The sequence below is a fragment of the Callospermophilus lateralis genome, chromosome 9 (assembly GCF_048772815.1).
Source record: "Callospermophilus lateralis isolate mCalLat2 chromosome 9, mCalLat2.hap1, whole genome shotgun sequence".
In the NCBI taxonomy this organism is placed as follows: Eukaryota; Metazoa; Chordata; class Mammalia; order Rodentia; family Sciuridae; genus Callospermophilus; species Callospermophilus lateralis.
In genome coordinates this window covers 100263991-100285527 of record NC_135313.1, presented here as the reverse complement: position 1 = coordinate 100285527, position 21537 = coordinate 100263991, and the positions used below count along the sequence as shown (strand labels likewise).

Genomic DNA, 21537 nt, shown 5'->3' with positions numbered 1-21537 from the left:
ATTACATTTAGTAAAACTACTATCATTCATATGAATCAGCTGGGTGACTATTTGCAAAAAAAAAAAAAACTTTAAAATGATTTAACTACATGATTGTGAAAGTCACAAAAATCAATAATACACATTACCATGAAGAACTGACTCAGGACCTATTAATTTTGCCTATAAAATTTGAGCACATAAATAAACTGCTAAGCTATGTAAAAGAGGAAAAGAAATCCATTTCAAACTCTAGTATTTGAACATACAGAAAAATGCAGGAGATTAATTAAGCTCATAAAAAAGAAAAATTAATATTGTGCAAAGAACACAGGGTGAGGGAGAATGCAAAAAAACAAAAAAGGCAAGAAGAGATATGGCTTACCACCAGCAGGATTAGCAGATCTGGATCCTTGATTATGAGAGCAGACCAAAGGACAGGCAAAAGTGGATTAAAAGACAATAACACAATATAGCAGGTCAGCATGCAACACAACGCAAATGTCTCATCAACAAACACTTCAGCAAAATAGCTATTTTTCCTGGGACTAGTTCCTCCTCATCTACTTATGTACATGTGTCTATTTTACACTCATCACACTATATTAGCATTTACTTCACATCTGTTCATAAAACATTAGTCTACAATGTGCCTGCCAGGCACAGTGTTAGGGTCAAGAGATGTGGAAAAGAATAAGATCAGCATCTCACCTTTCCAGAGAACATCTCCTCTCCAGGTCTAAGCAATATGAGGGAAGTGAGCATAATTTGCTCATTTGTATATCACTATCATCTTCAACAGAGTAAGTATTCGACATGTATCGATGACTGGAAAGAAACTGCCACTGACTAATTTCACCTGAATGTTCTACCACTTTCTTTAATCCACAAATATTTAAAATATGCCAATTATTAAGGGCTGTAAATCTAATTTTAATAAAATATACTTAGTATTAAACAGGAACTATCAATTCTGTTTTATATACATATGTACATATACATATAGGTGCATTTATGTAGATTTCTTATTGAAATAATTGCTAAAAGTATTTAATTTATACGCATAGGCTTACAGTGCAGGCTTAACCATATGCTGCTGTTTGGTGGTCTCCCTTCCTGTGGGTTAGTCAGGCAAGTAAAATAAAGCTAAAGAGGTTTAAAGTGGAGCCCTAGGGCCAGCTTCAGTATGTTGATAAGTATACAGAATTAAAAAGCTCTACCCCACTGAGTCTCTCTAGAGAAGGAATTTTGATCTTCACCACTCCCTAAGCACAAGTAACAAATGGATTCCTAAAACCTATACTAGGGAGGGAGGGATACAGTATTGACCTAGCTGAGGCAGGAACCCTGCAAAGGCCAATGCCAATGAACAGCAGACTAAAAGAAATGCTTAATATTGTTCAACCCTCATCTCTACAGAAGGAAATAACACTGTACAGTTAAAGGCAAAGATGGTTCGTATTGGACTAAATTTCTTTATATTGACCTTCATTACAAGGCTTGAAAATTTCTGGTCAAGAAGAGTTATTCACAGTAAGATCTGACCAATGTTTATGAGGACATGGCTGGACATTCCAGGAATCACAAGAATTCAACCCAAGAATGAGTTGGGGTGCGGCTAGCTGCCAAGGCAGAAGCTTCTGGGTAATACCTACACCCAGATCTGAATGGAAAACCCAGAGAAGTAAGGCTTTCTTCGCTTAACAGAGTCTATTCAGCCTTACAGTATTCCCCATCACAGAAATCCATCCCTAGATTTCTTTCCTAAGCCTCATAGTGGTCATGGATAAAGGCCACTTGATTCAGGCTGAAGCCAATATGGTTCTAATACCTGTTTCTGTTTACTGAGTGTCTATCAGTAAACATATTTCTATTTTTTCATATTTCTTAATAAATCCTCACAAAAGCCCTAGCTTCATATTTCTTAATAAATCCTCACAAAAGCCCCATGCGGGTGGGCTTTGTTTCCACTCCATTTACAGACAGTGAAACAAAGGCTCACAAAGTTAAAAGATTCATCCAACATCCCACTGGAGCCAGGATATAAAGGAATCAGTTTTGTGTGACACTGAAGCACGTGTTTGTTGCATACTGTACTGCACCTTACCACAGATGTCAGAAAGATTCTGTAGCCTCACTAGAGGCAGCAATGGGACTGACTTTCCACTATTCTTGGCAAAAAGATCTAAACTTTTTAACATGAGGACTACAATTGCCAAAAGGGACATGGAAAAGAATCTAAATTCATGGGATTATAATAGGCATTCTCAATACTAAGCAAGATCCCAAGGTTTGGCTGTAGTGAGTACCCCACAAGAGCTAGACAGCTCCTGGGGACAAGATGGTGATAGACTCATGTCAGCTAAAGAAGCTAAGCTGAGGAAATGTGAATATGTGCAGATCCAGAGAACAGGAAGACCCTTTCTCCCCACACTCCCTTTGCCCTGGGGCACGCTCTTTGTGCACAGAGGCAGCAGACCACTCACGCCTACATGGAACAGGAAAGTGAGACAGCAAGGTTGGATTTGGACACTGATCAGAATTAATCCATTCCAGCTACACTGCTTTCCTAGCTGAGCTCTCAAATGAACTGACTTCACATATACAGAAAAGCAATCATGGAAGCGAGCAGGGGCAGCTAGGCAAAGCAAGAGCCCACACTGGTGAGAAGACAGGTGCAGGCTATAAATGTTAGCACAGAGGGTTAAAGGGGGAGCATTTAATGGATTTACTTATTTACCCCTGGAAAAAACTCAGCATTCATAATTTCTGTACAGGTTCTGCCCTGTACAGAAGGGTTCCTTGTCAATAATAAAAATGGGTCACAGAACAGATAGGTTTCAATTTGAGAGACTTCAGAATGGGAAGAGAGTATACTTTAATGCTTAAACAGCACAAGGTTTAAGTCACCTGGAAAGGACACCAGATTATGACTGGAATAATCCATCTTGTAAGCTTACCAAGAAATAATGTGATTACCACAGTATCTTAGAGCCACAATAGTGCATCTTTCCCTTGAAATCAGTTCAAATACTGTGAACTGCTCAACTTCAGAACATGTTGTTGAATGAAACTAAGGTTATCAAGAAGGAAACTAAGGTAATCTTACGCTGAGACTGTGAAACCACTTTAGCACGACTGCGGCCCCGACTGTCAGAAGGTGTTGAAGCAACATTGGTGGCACTCCCGGAGCTTTGTCGTCTTGTGCGGATGCGACCTGGAGGACATAACAAAACATGTTTCCGTAACATTTTCAGCAAGTGTGACCTACTTGAGAAAAGAACCTACATCACGAGCAAAGGGCACTGATGGAGTCAACTATGCAGGAAGCAGGGGCTTTTTTTGAACCAAGTCTCCCCCCCCCCCCCCCCCCCCGCCCAAGTGAGATGTGATACCAGGATGATCAGGAATGACAGTTTTTAAAAAATTCTCCACAGGGCTTCTCTGATTTCAAGGGAGCACAAAATGCCTCTCCTGCCAATCCAATCAGAATTGGGTCTGACAGGGAAAACAGGAACTAATGTGAACATCTTCTGCCTTCTTATATTGTTCAAAGTTTCATGTACCCCAGCATCTGGCAAAGCTTGCAGAAAAGAAATGCAGAAAAACAATCCCAAGGCCTGAAGGAGGCTCAAGAAAGAAAGGTAACGAATAATAAAGAAAGCACAACATTAAAAAAAACCAAAAAACTGCAATGAATCACTTATAGTAGAAATTTAAGGAAAGATATACAAAAATTATAGAATCTATGTGAAAATTAAGTTATATTGTTTACCCTATTAGAAACTATATGTCTACTTGGAATCTTCACAATGTAAGAAGAAACTGTTGCCATTTTAAGATGAGAAAACAGAGAAACAAAGAAGATTTGTTTATGTCACAGGACTGGTTTGTGCCTGGCAGGTCAGCTGGCCTATGAATGAGGTCCTTTGATTCTCCAAAGTCACCAAAGCAGTCAGACAAAATGAACATGGAGAAATTACTGAGTCTAATTTCTTATTTTAAATTACAAAAAGATTTTTAAACTGAAGATGTAGCCCATTTAGCTTAGAAACAAAAACCCTCTTTGCTACCCCCTTAAATCTTATGTCTTCCTCCAACATTTGGTAACATGATCTTAAACAAACTCAAGTGTCCAGCATTTCCTTGCATTTCTTATTTTGTAAATAAATATATGTCCATAGTCAAGAAAATACATGGCCGGTTTTGCATAATTTAAAATTTAAATTGTAACACAAGTTATATTTTTCCCTAAAATGCACTGCTTTGCTCAATACTGTATTTGTGAGGACTCTAAGGGGTTTTTTTCCATACCACTGACCAATACTCACATTAAATTTACGTAACTCTTCTCATTGACTTACAATGCTACTTTTGTCGTCTTTTCCAAAGGTCTGACTCAATTTTTATACTCATCACAGGTGCTTTTGAAAAAATTCTACACAGTATATTTTATTAAATTATAATTTATAACTATTATTGACATAAAAATGTAATTAATCAATATATTTTTATCTTAAACCTAGGAATGCTGTTAAACTTTTACCAATTCCACTGACTTGTATATAGACTATTTGGAGGTATCAAAACAGAATGTTATCTACAAATAAGATGCCAACTGCTTCCCTTCAAATCATTTAATTTTTTTGCTGTTAATGGACTGTCTTAGTCATGTATCACTATGCTAAATAAAAGCAGTAAGGGTAGACAGGCATTGGTGACTCAAAACCAGATTTAAAACCAATTCTGAGCCAGGCATGGTGGCATACTATAATGCCAGTGACTCAGGAGACAAGGGCAGGAGGATCACAAATTTGAGGACAGTCTTAACTTGGTAAGACCTTGACCCTGTCTCAAAAAAAAAAAAGAAAAGAAAAGAAAAAAGAAAGAAAAGAAAAGTGAGGTGGTGGGGGTGGGGCTTGCTGGGGATATAGCTCAGAGGTAGAGCACCCCAATAGTATGAAAAAAAGATATCTGGAATGTCACAGTATATACAATCTTAACAGGTTAAGAATATTCATTTCTATGCTAGTAGCTAAGAACTTTTGTCATAAATGTTCTTTGAAGTTTCTGATGCTCTGCATCTTCTGAAATAAGAGCTTTTTAACTGAATGTGAACTAACCCTGGGATATACCATGTGGTCATGTCATACACACACACCACAGAGAACATGTGCATTGCACTCTAATGCTAAGGTTGAACCAGTGAGAGGAGTTCCTTCCTTTTCTGTTCTGACTTTTTCTTAAGACTGAAATGTTTCAACACCTGAGACAACTTGTATACATAACCATCTGAGTGAGCATGGTAAGTATCTTTAAAAAAAAAATTTACCACATAACTAATTGTACTTATTTATGGAATAATTTGATACATTCATACAATGTGTAATGATCAAACTAAGGTAATTAGCATTTCTCTCCAATTAAACTTTAACCATTTCTTCACATTGGGAACCTCTGAACTCCTCTCTTTTAGTCTTTCTAAAATGTATAACAATTGTTAAACTATGGACTCCTTATTGTGCTGTAGTATACTAAAAATACTTCCTCTTATCTGGCTATGTTTGGTACCTGCTGCCCAATTTCTGCCTCTCCTCTCCCCATTTCTTTTCTTTTTTTTTAATATTTATTTTTTAGTTTTTGGCGGGCACAACATCTTTGTTTGTATGTGGTGCTGAGGATCCAATCCGGGCCGCACGCATGCCAGGCGAGCGCACTACCGCTTGAGCCACATCCCCAGCCCCCCATTTCTTTTTGGGAGGTGTAGGGTAAGAGAGTTTTAACAGATTTTTTAAAAATTGCTTTTATTTTTTAAACGCATGACAGTGGAATACATCACAATTCTTATTACACACAAAGAACATAATTTTTCATATCTGTATATAAATTATGTTCACACCAATTCATGTCTTCATACATGTACTTTGGATAATGATGTCCATCACATTCCACCATCATTGCTAACCCACTGCCCCCTCCCTTCCCTTTTCCCTCCCCTCTGCCCTATCTAGAGTTTGTCTATTCCTCCCACGCTCCCTCTCCCTACAAGTTTTAACAGATTAAACTACTTAATGTAGTCTTACAACTACTCAAATTGTTTGTCTTAATAAAATAGTTTTGGGTTTTCCTGAAATTTGTCTATAATTATTTTTTAAAATTATCAAAATAAGTTGTCTCCTACTGATCCACATTTTCAACTACTTTATCTTCATAGTTAACTTGTACCTTTTTTCTGCTTCAATTGACATTTCCCAAAGTTTGCAAATTTTATTAGTTTTCAAAGAATTGAATTTTATGTTTCTTAACCCTCGCTACTGAGTGTTTATTTTCTATTTTATTAGTTTTTACTCTTATCTTCATTATTTTCTTCCTACTCTTCTCTGGATTGGCTTTGTTTGCTTTTCTAATAGACTGAAAATCAACTCCTAAATTAGTCTCTTCTAATATAAATTTAAGACTATGAATTTCCCTCTAAGCTTTGTTTTTGCTTCACCCCACAAAACCTGATAGGAGTTCAGCACATTGTCCTATATTTAAAAAATATACACTATGAATTTCATTTGATAATGTTTTGCTTTGGAAAAATTAATGGGATCATATTTCACACTTTGTATCATTAAAATGGACCTGAGATTAAAATGCAAGGGCTGGGGCTGTAGCTCAGTGGTAGAGCGCTTGCCAAGCACATGTGAGGAACTGGGTTTGATCCTCAGCACTGCATAAAAACAAATGAATTAAATAAAGGCATTGTGTCCATCTACAACTAAAAAAAAAAAAATTTTTAAAAATGTGAAATCTATGAAACCACAAATGTTCTAAAAGGACACATGGAAATACTTCTTTGTAACACAGTGAAAAACTTTCTATGATCCAAAAGAAGTAAAAAAAGACTGAGGGCTGAAGGTGTAGCTGAGTGGTAGATCACTTGCTTAGCATGTGTGAAACCCCAGGATCGATCCCCAGTGGCGGGAATTAATAAATCAATAAATTACTTAATATTTTTTAAATCCAAGCATGTCAAAAAAAGAAAACCATGAGCAAATTCAAGAAAAAGTGAAATTAGGAAAATTTTTTTTTGCAATTTGTATCACAAAGGGCTCATTTCCTTAATATATAAAGGGGTCCTAAGAATTAATAATAAGTCCTACAACCAGTGGCATGCTGGTTTAAGAATAAGTGGAGGGATGTCCTACCGATTTGCAATGTTTTCCAATTACCATGGTGCAACTATTGCCGCCATGGTCCATTTGAGGCTATGGAACGTGATTTTAGAAATCTTACAAAATCCTAAAAATTTAACAACTGGCTTTTGTGAACTGCTACAAGCCAAGCTCAAGAATAACACTGTCATAGAAAAATGGGCAAAGACCAGGAATAGAGAATTAAAAGAGAAAACAAAAATGGCTCTAAATGTATGAAAAAGTGCTCAGACTCACTACAATAAGAAAAAACTTAAGATGCCATTAAGAATACCAGTTATCACCTACCATACTGACAAAAACATCTAGAATTTGGTGACATTCTGGCATGTGGGGAAGCAGATACTCTACACTGATGAGAGTGAACATTAGAATAGCCCCCACAGAGAAATATTTGGCAACAGCTATCACAAAAGTACATACATACTTCTGACTTAACAACTCTTCTTTGGGTAATTTACCCACATGCAAAGTAATGGATATAAAGGTTAATCTTGGAAGCAGTGTTTGTGATATGAAAACACCAGAAACAACCCAAATGCCCATCAATAGGGGAGTGGTTAAATAAACTCTGTCCATACAGTGGGATATAATGTCATAGTAACAATGAATGAGGAGGTCCTGATTCAACATGGAAAGACCTTAATACCTAATAAGTGAAAATAAACAAGATGCAGAATAGTGTGTGTAAACACACTACAAAATTTTTTATATTTGCTATTATATGCAAATATAAAAATATAAGAAACTTAGGGTAATAAGGAAATTAAGACAAGGGTTACATTGTTGTGGCCTGGGGAAAGAGGTAGAAAGTAAGCAAATGAAGGACGAAAACTGGGGAATCTTTTAACTGGGAATCTTTAGCCTTTTTATGTTTTCTGAGTTTTAAACTGTGAATATATTACCTTTTCAAAACTCCATATTTTATAAATCTCCCACTATATGGATGAATTTGCAAATACATATTAATACATTTTGAGGCTATTTTAATTAGGTTCATAAAAGTCTAGAACTATAATCTTAATTATTAAAAGTTTTATTGGTACATTGTAATCCTCTTTAATAATGCTTTTTTTCCTTTTTGGTCTACTAATAATTCCTCAATAGCTTTCTTCTATATATTTCCCAGTCTATCTATAGTCTTTTAATTTGGATTTGTCCCCTTACATATCATATAGCTAGATCTTTAACAACAACAAAGAGTCTAATCATCTTCTTCATTTAAATGAAGACTGGAGTTGACTTTTGCCAGTTTATATGTATGTTTTCTATTTGTCTTGATTTTTCATTTTCCTTTGTTTCATTCTTTTGGTCTAGTTTTAAAAAGATGTCGTATACTTTACTTTCTTTAAAGTAGTACTCTTACAGTTGAAATAATATTATTTAAAATGCAGCTTCTGTTAATCATAATTTTGAGGGAAGGGAGTAGTTTAAAGGGCTTGCTTCTTTTCAAAATCAAATCTTTTAAAGACAGATTCGAATGCAGTTGTAAGAAATGAAAGAGTGTTTCTATGTGATTGTTCCCTGTTTCTCTCAATGGTAACATGTTACAAAACTATAACAAAATAAAAAACAGGATGTGGACATGGATAAAATTCATTGATCTGATTCCAATTTCCCCAATTTTATATATATCTCTTTAATTCTTCTGATTGCTTCCAATATCTTCTTTTTTTGTCTCTGATGCTCTTTAATTTCACTCTGGTATGTTTGTGAATTTTTTATTCTTCTTGGGATTTCTTGAATCTCTTGAATCTATGCTTAATAACTTTCACTAATTCTGTAAAATTCCCAACTGTTCTCTGTGTGAACACTGTCTCATTCTCAATTAGACACATTAAATTTCTTCATGTAAATTAATGCCTACCATATTTTCCAACCTGTCTTATAAACTGGACAATTTCTACCAAATTCATGAATTCTGTTTTCAGCTTCCATGATTCTGCTGTTCAATAGAACTGCTCAGTTTTTAATTTTAAACACTGGCTCTAGTTTCATTTCTAGAAGTTCATTTGTTCTTTTTCAAAACTTGTTTGGTGATTCCTTACAGTCTTTTTACTCCATTTCTAAAATTTCTTTTTATTGTTTGAAATACTAATACACAAAACGATCACTTTTTCAGGGGGGACTTTATGAGAATTCTTTAAGATATAATTTGAAGCTGAATTCCATCAGAGAGGATCTATGCTTACTTCTGCTAGTGTTCATGTGGACACAAGTAATCCACAGCCAGTTTAAAATGATTTACCCATTTGGCCTTTTTGGACCACAAAGGCAGTATAAATTCTGATCAGAAACTTGCAAGAAGGCTGCCTCATGGCTGCAAATTCTTAGTGGACCATTAGTACTTCCCCCTCCAACCAATACAAAGCTAATATGGGCAAATTTCCCATTGTCCTCTGTTCTCTTTGGCTTAGAAAAGTTAATATCTTGTTCACTGATGATGATATAGTCTCTGATGGGCCTGTATTTACTTCTGTCTACATGTTGTATAGTTATCACAGCAAATGCCCAAGGGCCCAAGGGATCAGACAATAATTTAGCGTGGAAGCCAGCTTTGGCCATCACTTCTAGGGCTCCTGGGTTTGGAGCAGGGTGGCTTCACAACTTTTATTCCAAATCAGTGATGTCCAATTGGGAGGATCATTCGCCTACTAAATTCTCTTATTAAACTTGCTAGGAAATACAAGTTTCTTTTTTCAATAAATATTTTTTAAAAAATCTCTCTCTCTCTCTCACTCTCTCTTTAAAAAAAAAAAAACAAGTTTCTTTTTTTCTTTTAAACACTTTAAATACAGTTATTTCATATTCCATCTAACAGATCCTTAAGTTTTAGGAGTTCATACTTTTCTTACTCTTTTTCTTTGTTCTCACATGTGATGAATATAATTTTGGATTATGAGCTGATATTTGGCTAATTTTAATGTGTGGAAACCCTGAGGAGTCAGATTTGAGAGTGGCTTCCTCTATGGAGGCTCAGCATTTGCTCCTGTCAGGTGCTTCTGGGGTCTACAGATGTCAATCACTTTCAAATGATTCATCAGTCCAGGGCTTCCCAGATACCACAGGTAATGGAGAGGGGGAGCAAAAACAACTTAGTTGTTAAGTATACAGCTCAGTTATAAAGTATTATGGAAGGTTGTTTTCTCCTGCGTCTAGGACAATGTCAAGACAGACATCATGGCACTATATAGACAGTTTTCTTTTTTCCCACTAGTGCACCTTTCGTGGCTATATGGTCCCTCGACAATTCTGGCTTTACGTCACCTTGGGTGAGGTAAGGTCTTGTCTCCTGTCTGCCTCAGTGATTCACATTACTAAGTATGTCTTCAGAGCAGCCTTAAATTAGTTGAAGCTCATCACAGCACATTGTGGCCCTCTTGCTTGTGAACCTTTCTTAATTGTTTTGGGAATACAGCTGTGCAGTTTAAAGGACCTCTGCTGTGTTGTACTTTAAAGAAAGAGGTGTTTTTTTGCTTGATTTCCACTCTGTTGGGCTGGCAATATTACTATAAGGGTCTGAATATGTTTTAAGAAATGATTTACAATGCTCTGGGGTTCTAGGAAGAACAAAGTCTACTAAATAACTGCAAAAACCAGTAAGAATATACTTCAGCTCTATAATATGATCTATTAAGTGACACAGACAGAAGAAAGAAGACAGATGTGAAAGAAGAAATAACAGCATAGTAAGAGCAATAAAAATAAGAGATAAATAACTACAAAACAACAAAGAAAAATTCTAGAGGAGGAACAAGAGATGCACCAACAAACCAACATGACCAGAGAAAAGCAGACAAATGACCAGAAAAACAAAAGAACTGCAGGAGAGCAAAGCCTTCAACATCCCTGGAATAAACAAGTGTTTCTATCTCGCAGCTTTTTAATACTGATACTAAGGATTCCATTCGGTCCCATTGTCATTCTTCTAGAAAAGATTCCAAAATGGGAACTGAAGCCTGGGTACTAGGTTTAACTTGTAGGCATAGATCATCAGGTTAACCTTAGGCAACTGGAAAACCACTGGATGGCTTCATATCAGTGGGCTTTTTGTCCGGTTTCAAAAATTTCAGGGCTGGGATTGTGGCTCAGTGGTAGAGCACTCACCTAGCACACGTGAGGCCCTGAACTTGATCCTCAGCACCACATAAAAATAAACAAATTAAATAAACGTATTGTGTCCAACTACAACTTAAAAATAAATATTTTTAAAAAATTTTTCAGCAAATTCCCAATTTACGATTTATAAAAATTAAAAGGTTTTCTTAAGTAAATCTCTTATTATAATTACATTAGGACACCTTGGCATACGTATGTCGGTTTTATACCTCATTGCTTGGGGATACAATTAAACCAACCTCAACTCAAATGTAGCATTTTAATAGAACCAAAATGTGAAAACTTGATCAATTATACATTTTTTAAAAAATTTTCTTTCTTTTTTTTTTTTTTTTTTTTTTTTTAACACAATACCTTTATTTTTATGTGGTGCTGAGGATCGAACCCCGGGCCCCTCCCGTGCTAGGCAAGCACTTTACCACTGAGCCACAATCCCAGCCCATCAATTATACATTTTACTACCTGTACTAACTACTAACCTCAAAGAAAACTTTAATACTTTCTTAAAAAAAATATTTGTTTTTTAGTTATAGATGGACACAATATCTTTAATTTGTTTTGATGTGGTGCTGAGGATCGAACCCAGCACCTCACATATGCTAGGTGAGCGCTCTTCCTCTTGAGCCACCACCGCAGCCTTTATTTAATACTTTTAAGAAGAAAAATGTAAAACAATCTTACTACTCTTTTACTTCTATATTTAGACATATGCATTTTTTCCATTGTCTAAAAAGGCCAATTACTTAAACTTCAGAGTTCTTGGATAAACAGACAGCAATACCAAATGTTAGTAAAACTGAACTAAAATGTAAGGTTTGTTTCCTGAAGAACAGATGAGCTATATATTTTTTTATATAAATTAACTTTCACTTAAACTCAATTATTAAGTTAAGCTTTGACACTGCATTTTTTGCCATATCTATTCATACATTTTCTCATGAGCAACATGATAGACAATACAAATGCTTTCTTCATCCCAGTTTTCAAAACTAATGAACATACTGAAAGATAACCTAGAAATAAACTGTCCCAAAATTTTCTTTTTGTAAAGAAACAAAAATTCTTCTTAATAAATTGTAACTATTAGAAGGTTCCTTGTTGTATATAATAAATAACTCCTAAAAATATTTTCTTTTCTAACTGGGTGTGATGGCACACATCTATAATTACAGATTCATGGGAGGCTGAGGCAGGAGGTTTGTTAATTCAAGGCCAGCTTGAGCAACTTAGCAAGGCCCTGCCTCAATATTAAATATATAGGCACACGTGTTTTTTTTCCCCTCAGTCACTATATTGAAGTTGCCAAAATACAAATGTATTGCCTGAACTTTTATTTATTTTTTACTTTCTTTTTTTGCCCACACTATTAATTTAGAGCATCCAACTACTACTGATTCAAAATCCTCTGATTCACACTGCTGAAAGATCATCTCTTCTTGCCTCTGGGGTAAAAAATAAAATAGGCCCAGGGCTGGAGGTCCTGCAAAGTGTTGGAGCACTTGCATTAGCGTGTGCAAGGTTCAATTCCAGCACCAAAAAGAAAAAAGCCCAGAAGGATTCTGAAAATGCTCAGAAGGCCCCAGGTGACTATCACTGTGTTTTTTTCCTAATTACTGGTGGATGGCTTTTCTAAGCATCACCAGCTAAGTTTACACAAAAGGAACAGTAATACCCCTGTAAACATCAAGGTAACAGGTTGGCCAGGGACACCTGTCCTGTCCCTCTCTCATCATGCAGGACTTAGACTGCCCTGTGGTGCTCCAGGTGTTGGACATCTGCACTCCTTCCATAAGGCTCTCTAGTGTCTGATTCTGCACTCTCTAAAAAATTAAGAGCCCTTAGGTCATTCCATTATTTCTCCTCCTAGAGGCAGGACCAGAGAGAGAGTGTGTGTCTTTTGCACAACAATTATTTAGAGGGCAATTCTGACCTTACTTAGGAATGTTAAACTGATGAGAAGAAAAAAATATTTTAAAAATCCCAAGGGCTAGGTTGGATAACAGGCTAATTACAATTCTATTCAAAGACATCAAACATCCAGATATTCTGGGAAAAAAATATATAATGTCTTTCCTTTCCTTTCCATTATATTATTCTACTCTTCCTCCAACTTCCAGCTAGGTAGGATGAGGATGCACTCAGGATTGTTTCTTTGGGTTTTGGATCCCGCCCAATGCATGATTGTTTCCTTGGGAAGAAGAAATAAAAAGTTACTCATATCAGCTGAACCAATGAAGAAAATAACCACTCAGCTTTACAACCACACCCAGCCTCAGCCTTTTGCTATGACAAATGAGGTCCTCATGAGGTCAGAGGTTTCAATGCTCAAAGGAAACGTTTCCTTTCTCAAACTTGTCCAACACCAAGAGTCAACAGTGAGGCTTGCTGGAAGTTCAGATTCTCTCAATCCTTCCAAACTTAATCAGCATCCTGAGAAGCAAACACCCAAGACTGTTTCTTTTTTTGCAAGCACCAGGTAATCTTTATATTTGAGATACATTATCTTGAGACTGTGTTCAGCTTTAAAAAAAAAAAAAAACAAAAAACAAAAACTCCTACTTTTTCCCTTAGGAACTATAGATTTATTTTTATTCCTTTTTTTAATATTTATTTTTTAGTTGTAGTTGGACACAATACCTTTATTTTATTTTTTTTTTAATGTGGTGCTGAGGATCGAACCTAGGGCCTCACACATGCTAGGTGAGCACTCTTATCACTGAGCCACAATCCCAGCGGAACTATAGATTTAAAAACTAGAATTTCACACATCAAACTAAAACTCAGTTCACTTTGTGAGCTAGCTCTTTATAGCATCTTAATAATGCATGAAAATGAACTAACTAGTTCCAGTTGTTGTCATTATCCTAGAGGCTGGCAGGTCTGAGCCACTCTTCTACTTTATGTATTTATTGAGCTGGGTGTCTCACTATGTTGCCCAGATTGATCTTCAACTCTTGTATTCAAACGATCCTCCTGCTTCAGCCTCTGAAGTAGCTGGGACTATAGACATGTGCCACCATATCTGGCAGAGTCACAATCTTAAGCAGAGAAGGCACCTCTAAATTTCAGTTTTTTGAAGTAGTATATGCTTTCCATCCGGAAACTCTGGAAAATGATGCTCTTGTCTAACACTGCTAATCAGATCGGTACAGGCTGGAATGGCTGTATCTAAAGTTCAACAGGCAATGCAAAAAATCAGAAAGAGCTTCTTGGCAGTGACTAAAAAGAAAATCCAGTGGCTTTTGACATGCCCATTGCTTTCACCATGCCGCATCCTTGATGTATACCGTAGAAAACAGCATGGAAGGCAATTAGTTCATGGTCCATGAGCGGATGGATGACAGTAAATGAATGAACGGGCCATGAGTCAGTGACACACCAAAGATGGCATCATGTAATTCAGCAATATCTTTAGGAGGGGAAGAGTATTTTGTAAAATTTCTTTATACCATCTGGTAGATTTTTTTTTTTTACCAGCCTTTAACTAAATATTTGACATGAAAATTTATATTCAAAAAAGGAAAGGCAAATCCTGAGAGGCCCACATAGAAGCACAAAAGGAAAAAAAGGAAACAAAAGCTAGGGTAGTACATTAGGAATAATAAACCCTGAGACAGGCAGCCCACAAGGACAGCAGCACACCACAGGACATCACTGCTCCTCCCCAGAGTGCGGACTCAGCATTAAAAACCACGTACAGCAAACTTCAGTGCCAAATTCACATGAACAAAGACTGAACAAGAAAAAAGGAGGAGAACTAGGTAGAAAGAGGGCAAATCCCAGGGGAGACAGAATGAAGAAGGGGTAGGGGGAGACAGCGTGCAACAGCTCATGCAGGGACCTCGGTGAGGACAAGTGGGCACCGGGCAACACTCGGTGAGAACAGAGGGCCAGAGAAAGTGAGACACACCTCAATCACAGAAACAAACCGCTTACCCTCCGCTTTAGTGGTAGTACCATCTTTATGCAAATTAAAAAACAAGGGAAGGGATAACAGGGAACAGTTAGTAACATTCAAAAAATTAAAAAAGCAGAATGTTATTAGCTACTAAAAAAAGCAAAAGTACAAGTTAAAACAAAATCAAAAGGGAAACAAGTTCAACAGCAAAGCAGAGTCTAAAGCAAGTAAGTGCACCTATGACAGAAACTAGCTGAGCATGGTGTAGTGGCTTTGCCTTTGGAAAACAGCACACAAAGGGGCGACCGAGGGTCGTGCCACAGTTGGAAGAGTGACTGGTTGTCTTTTTTTGTTTGAGTCAATCCTCATTGTCTTAAGAGTTCCTCTTCCTTGAAGAAAGTACCAGCAGAAGGGGTGGCAGGAGCAGAACAGACTAAAAGGACTAAAGAGCCACCCACAGGGCGGAGGCAGTAGGAAGCGACAAGAAGCCGAGAAGCCGGCTCTAGCAACGCCTAGCCCAACTACACGCCCAGCAGCAGCAGCTGAGAGCTCAGTACCTGCATCCAGGCCTATGTACTCCAAGTCTTCCCTCAGGGGTCTGGACTCTAGAAGTTCGGAAAAGGATCATCAGCTTTAGTGCTACACTTGTGCAGAGACGTCATGGGTCAGCTATGCAGTAACTGTTAACAGATTCTCCGTAGGACTGTGTTTTACTCAGTTTTCCATGTGTTTTGGTTTTGTTTCGGGACATAAATAAGGAAAACAGAGGGAGGGTTCTCAGGAAACCAAGAGAGTCTGAGTCCTGCAGTCTTGTCTGCAGTCAGCACTGAGTGCAGGGCTTGTCCCCAGTGGTTCTGTAGGTCAGTTCTCTGTCAAAGGTCTGGGGGCTTTTCACTAGCACTGGGGGAAGCCTGCCCAGTCCACATCCAAACACCCAAATAGGCACAAAAAAACAAGACTATGAAGGATGCTAAAGGCTGGTTTTACTTATGTTTTCCCAGCAATGAAACAAATGCTAATTATAAATAGATCAAATGAATTTAAATATTAATAGGTCAATACCTGAAAGACTGAACTAAAATTGTAACTAATTCAACATAGGAGGAAAGAGCTGTGACTTCACCCTTCCTCGACGGTGACACATCAACAGAACATTGTAACATTTCCACATAATGGTGCAATAGTTAAAGTGGTAAAAAAAGAGTTCTTACTGGGAATATATGTGTGTATGAGGTGCTTCCGTAGGAAAAAAACAAGACTGACTGACATGTGCTCTAGGATATATATCTTTCAACTTAATGACATTCCTGTCACAATCCCACTTTCACCTATCTTATAGGATGACAGTTTGCAAAGAAACTTCATACAATTTTCATAGATCCCTATTGTATATCTGAGTCAGGTGACCAGTATTAAGAGCAATTAATGGTTAGGGAGATAGACTTGAAGATTCATGGGCTTGCTCAAGGTCTCAGGGCTAACAAACAGCAGCCCCGGGGACCTTCTCTAGGTGTGTGTCCTCTCACCGTGCTTCTCACTCATGTTTCGGAACTTTAGTTTTAGAACTGACTTTGGAATTCATTAGTGGGCTACAAATGTAACTCCATTTCAGTATTTCAAGTTTAAATTTTATTAATTTCCTTAACATTCAAAGTGGAACCATTTCAGTTCAGTGCTCAGATTTTGGATGGAATGACTTGACTTTTACAAAAATACAATAAACCATCAGTCTTAAACCAAGTGAGTGTTAAGGGTTTGTTGGGAAAAAAAAAAAATGAGTGACCCACCACTATGTCAGGTATTGAAAATGCGTTAAAATAATTTTAAAGAATTTTTAAAAACCTTTTCGGGCAATCATTGGAGTACAGGTGTGCTCCTCCCAGGTGACTTGAGAAAGGATGATACTTATTGATGCAGACCTGACTATGCTGGTTAACAAGGATGTCACATTCTTTGAGTCTGCTTGTCACTCTCCCACTCTGAGGGATGCCTAGCTATAGAAACAGTGTCTGGTAAGTCCCTCACTGAGCCTTCTGCCTCCAACAGTGCCAGGAGGGGGAAAAGTCAGCTTTGGCAATATGAGCGTGGCTGAGCACTGGCTGGGCTGGCCGTGGAGAATGAGGGAGTGAGCTGAGGGAAGCCTGTGTGCGCTCAGGGCCAGCATGGCCTGCAAGGACTATGTCCTTCACCACTAAAGGGGATGGTGCTCCAGAGAAAGGAAACACTAGACAAAGGGTGGCTGGGGACCAGTTCCAGGTGTAGTTACTGTCTATATCAATCCTGCAACAGGGGGCTCTTCCTTCCATTATGGTGTCTTGCAATTTGCTAAGAGGTGAGGATCATCTTGGACACCAGAACAGAATGTGAAGAGTGGGTAGGGGGATCTGGTTACCTAAAGATGCATAGGACCCTGGAGGCAAAGCCGCTGCAGAACTGAAGGGTGTCGTGCCTGAAGACGAGGAGACTTTAGATTTGGCACTGGCAGCTGCGTTCACATCGATGTCACTTCGAGATCGCTGGAGGGATCCAGTTGTTGATACAGATTTGGTGCTAACTGTAGAAGCTTTGGTAGTGAAGGGGAAAATGTCAGTAAGGATGACAGAGAATTTCAAATATATATTTCTTAAAAACCTGATGCTCCTTTGCTTTTCTTGAAAACAAATACCAATTTGTAATAAATGCTAGAGTCTGTGGAACTGACCTGGAGTTTCCTTGCCCCGAAGATAAGGGTTCAGACAGTGCCAAAGAAAACCAAAAGTGATCTCTAATGTCACCTGTTATACCTGCTTTTTAGTAACTGTAAATCCAAAGAAATGACCCATATTTCTGGTTACTATGAGAAGAAATGATACAATGAAAAACTGGTCCCATCTGGCCAGCCTCCTCATGTTGTGGCATGAAGGCACAGGACCTACAGAGGCTCTCCCCTCTCAGGAAATATCCTCCTCTCCGACCTCTAGCAGCTATTCCACTGCTGCCACACAGGGGGCTCGTCTTCCTTCCACTTTGGTGTCCTGAAATTTGCTAAGAGGTGAGGATCATCTTGTCACCAGTAGCTCTCACTCTCTTATCACATGAGCTGACAGAAGAGCAGCACTATTTGTGGCAGCATCGAAATGCTGGAGGGAAGCAAGAAGAAATGGTCATAGCCTAATTTCTGCCTGTTAAGCCATCCTCACAATGGGTGTGGATCTCTGCTGAGGATGGTCAAGGCAGAGGGCAGAGTAGCACTTGACTCAGACCCAAGAGCAGGCCACAACTTTCTGCACTGAAACACTGTCTCTAGGATATGAGCACGCCCCAGTGGCTGGAAATTGACCTCCTGTGGCCTTCTGTGGACACTGTTCCTCTTACCTCTAGATGTGGTGCTGCCAGTTGGGCTTCTTTTGGCAGAGAGTGGCCGACTAAAAAGAAAAGCATACACATTTATTGTCAAGGATGGACCTTATCTGCAGTCACACAAATATAAACAATAACAGGAAATAATGATAATAAAGAATTATTTCAGAGTTTTCAGAATTATTCAAGCAATTGAGACCATAATTTTATAAACTGCATTTCTTAAGCTGAAAATCCTTAGCACTATATTTTGGAATATCTTTCAAACATAGCAAAACTGTAACTGAGATGGAAATTAGAAATAAAGAACAAAGATGATGATATATTAAGTGCCATGTTTTAAATAACCAGCCTTCCCAAACTTGTCTCCAAGTTAACACTTTCAAGTTCTTGGAAGACTCTCTGAGTGGTTCACACTGCTCTATAATTCATACACCTTATTCTAAAACTGTATTCTAGAAAGCCATATAAATTTAACTGAAAATCATTTATGATAGAAGCCAAGGCTTCCTGTTTCTTACCTATCTCCACAACATCTAACCTAGAACCAGAATTCACCTGAAGTCAGAGGGAATTTTAACAGGCATACATATGAAAGAGCTGGAATCTATGTTTCCACAAGCAAACTTTTAAATGTAAGCAAAGCTAAGTTCCTTACTTGAGACTCTCCTGAGAGCTGGAAGATGAACGGTCAGACTGGGGCAGAGACACTATGCTGTCGGAGTTCTTCAAATGAGACTGCAGGGCTTTCTGGTAGGAGGACTCCAGAGTATGGTATAAGTGCTCTGCTTCTCTGCTGAAGTGACCATGGAAGCCCCAGTAACATCTAGGGAAAACACACAATGCCTGGTCTGGTTTGTGAATCCTAACAGGTCTTCCTTCTACAAGATATTCTTGAGGACTCAACCTGCCTGCTAATAGCAATTCAGGGTATAAGGAAAAGGGGACAAGCCAAGGAGGCCTTGCAGGAACTCTGGCCTCCCAGCTTAGGAGCCTTTCGGCACTGGGTAAGGTACTTAAGCTCTTTGAACCTCAGTCTCATTTATAAGATGGGAATTAAAGGATCTAACTTCCAAGACTGGGAGCCTTGGGGAAGACAGAGCTAAATTACAACCATACGCAGAACACAGGACAGACTCCTTAATGGGAACATTTATAAATACAATTTAACACTCCTTAATTTGAGATATTTTCAACTGCCTTAGGTAACAAGAACAAAATAAAACTGAAAAAGAAAGATGTTAAAGGGTACTTTACTTAAAATCTGTATTATGATTTAAAGGACTATGTAAAAACTGGCAGTGGGAGAATATGAGGATAAGATATATAGCATTATCAGACAGATCATTAAACAAATTATGTCACTTGTTTTGGCAGGAATCATTCACTTCAGAGTTATAATAAACTCAGAAATAAGGAAACATAATTTAACAGTGAGGGCAGTCAAAATGTAGTAAGAAACTGGAGCAGAAAGTATTCTTGTAGCTAAGGAAAACTATAATGTTCCAGGCAAGTGAGATGAGACACAACCTGTGTCAATTAGAACAGATGGTCAACTATGGAAGTATGGAAAAGTAATCACAGGTGCAAAACCAGCCGTAATCACCTGTGCACTGCCAAGAGTGTCTCCCCCTCCCAGCCCCAACCCCTATCTGAGTGCTGGGGATGAATCCCAGAGACTTAACATGCCAGACAATCCCTCTGCTGCTGAACTACAGCCCCAGCCCTAAGTGAATTAAGTCTCAACAGCAAACTTCTGGTATTTATAGTCACATGGCAAAACTGCTTCCAGGGAGGCTCAAGATTCAGGGGGGCTATGGCCAAATGACTGGAACATACTTGGTCCTAATGTCACAACCACCTCCAACAAAGATGCGATCACAAGGAAAAAGGCCTGTGATTGTGATTTTTCATAAAACAATGAAGCATGTTGGCTCATGACATACTTTTAACTGAAATGAGCAAATTCTGTTGTCTACCTCAGTCTGGTTTATACTAAAAAATTACTCAGCCAAACTACTAAACAAACAAAAAAAAACAACCAAGAGAAATATTCTGAAATGGCCTTTGTGGGGGTATGTTTAAACATTATGACTAAGGAAGTACATTCAAGTATATTCATGGGTTTATTCAGCAAGGAAATGCATACAACATACATGAAATGTAAAAGTAGATAATTTTTTTTAAAGTGGCATACAATAAAAACTTACTTCCTGGCTTCTATTCTTGCTTCAGAATCAGCATCATGGATTCCCTTCTTTATTGTTTCAGCTAATACTGATATGTGTCTAGATATTTAGAAAAGAAAGTAATAACAATCAGAAACACATCACTTTATGTAGATGAAGACAGGTGTGTGAAACAACTTCAAAATAGGAACACAGTGTCACTGTGCCAAGGTCAGTCAACTAACCTGCTGCCCAGAAGATCAGACACTCTTCCAGGGTCTTAATTTTTAATTATGGCCCAATACTCCATCCCCAACTCCACCCCACTCTCCCCTAGGGACTGGAATTACCCTGCTTTCTTCTGTGAGTTTTTAGAACACAGCTGGCTTTTTTCACTTAGCTCAATCTTTTATGAATTCAAACAACAAAATCCTGCCCTTCCATGGTCACAGCTAGTTTCAAAACAAATTATGAGATGGATCATAACAATCCTAGCAGTGAAATAAGGAGGCTATCTATACCACTTTTCTATAATGAAACAATGTTCTCTTTTCAGGTTCCATTACTATTTAATATGGTTAGGTTATCTATCGTTGTCTTTGTTTTCTAGTACTGGGAATGAACCCAGGGGTACTATACCACAGAGCTACAACCTTAATATTATTTATTTATATATTTTTATGTTTTTGAGAAAGGGTCTCATTAAATAGCCAAGGCTGGCCTCCTGCCTCCAACTCCCAAGTTGCTGGAATTACAGATAAGTACCACTGTGCCTGGCTTTTTTAGTTTTCTAAGAGATGAGTTTCGGTAAGTTGCCGAGGCTAGGTTCAAACTT

At 38.0% G+C, this 21537-nt stretch overlaps 1 protein-coding gene across 6 annotated transcripts in view; it reads right to left on the bottom strand.

Moving 5' to 3' along the window:
- The window catches only part of Clasp1 (cytoplasmic linker associated protein 1), a 272883-nt gene that overhangs the window by 87745 nt on the left and 163601 nt on the right, over window positions 1–21537 (bottom strand). For 3 of the 6 annotated variants that reach the window (XM_076865838.2, XM_076865837.2, XM_076865839.2), the window contains exons 16-21: window positions 20745–20822; window positions 19193–19360; window positions 18550–18599; window positions 17588–17758; window positions 15753–15800; window positions 3089–3196 (exon numbers count right to left, since the gene is read on the bottom strand). In XM_076865838.2, the coding sequence (XP_076721953.1) occupies window positions 3089–3196; window positions 15753–15800; window positions 17588–17758; window positions 18550–18599; window positions 19193–19360; window positions 20745–20822 (623 nt within the window). The remainder of the gene's footprint in view (window positions 1–3088; window positions 3197–15752; window positions 15801–17587; window positions 17759–18549; window positions 18600–19192; window positions 19361–20744; window positions 20823–21537) is intronic. The other 3 variants (XM_076865842.2, XM_076865840.2, XM_076865841.2) reach the window with 1 other exon arrangement.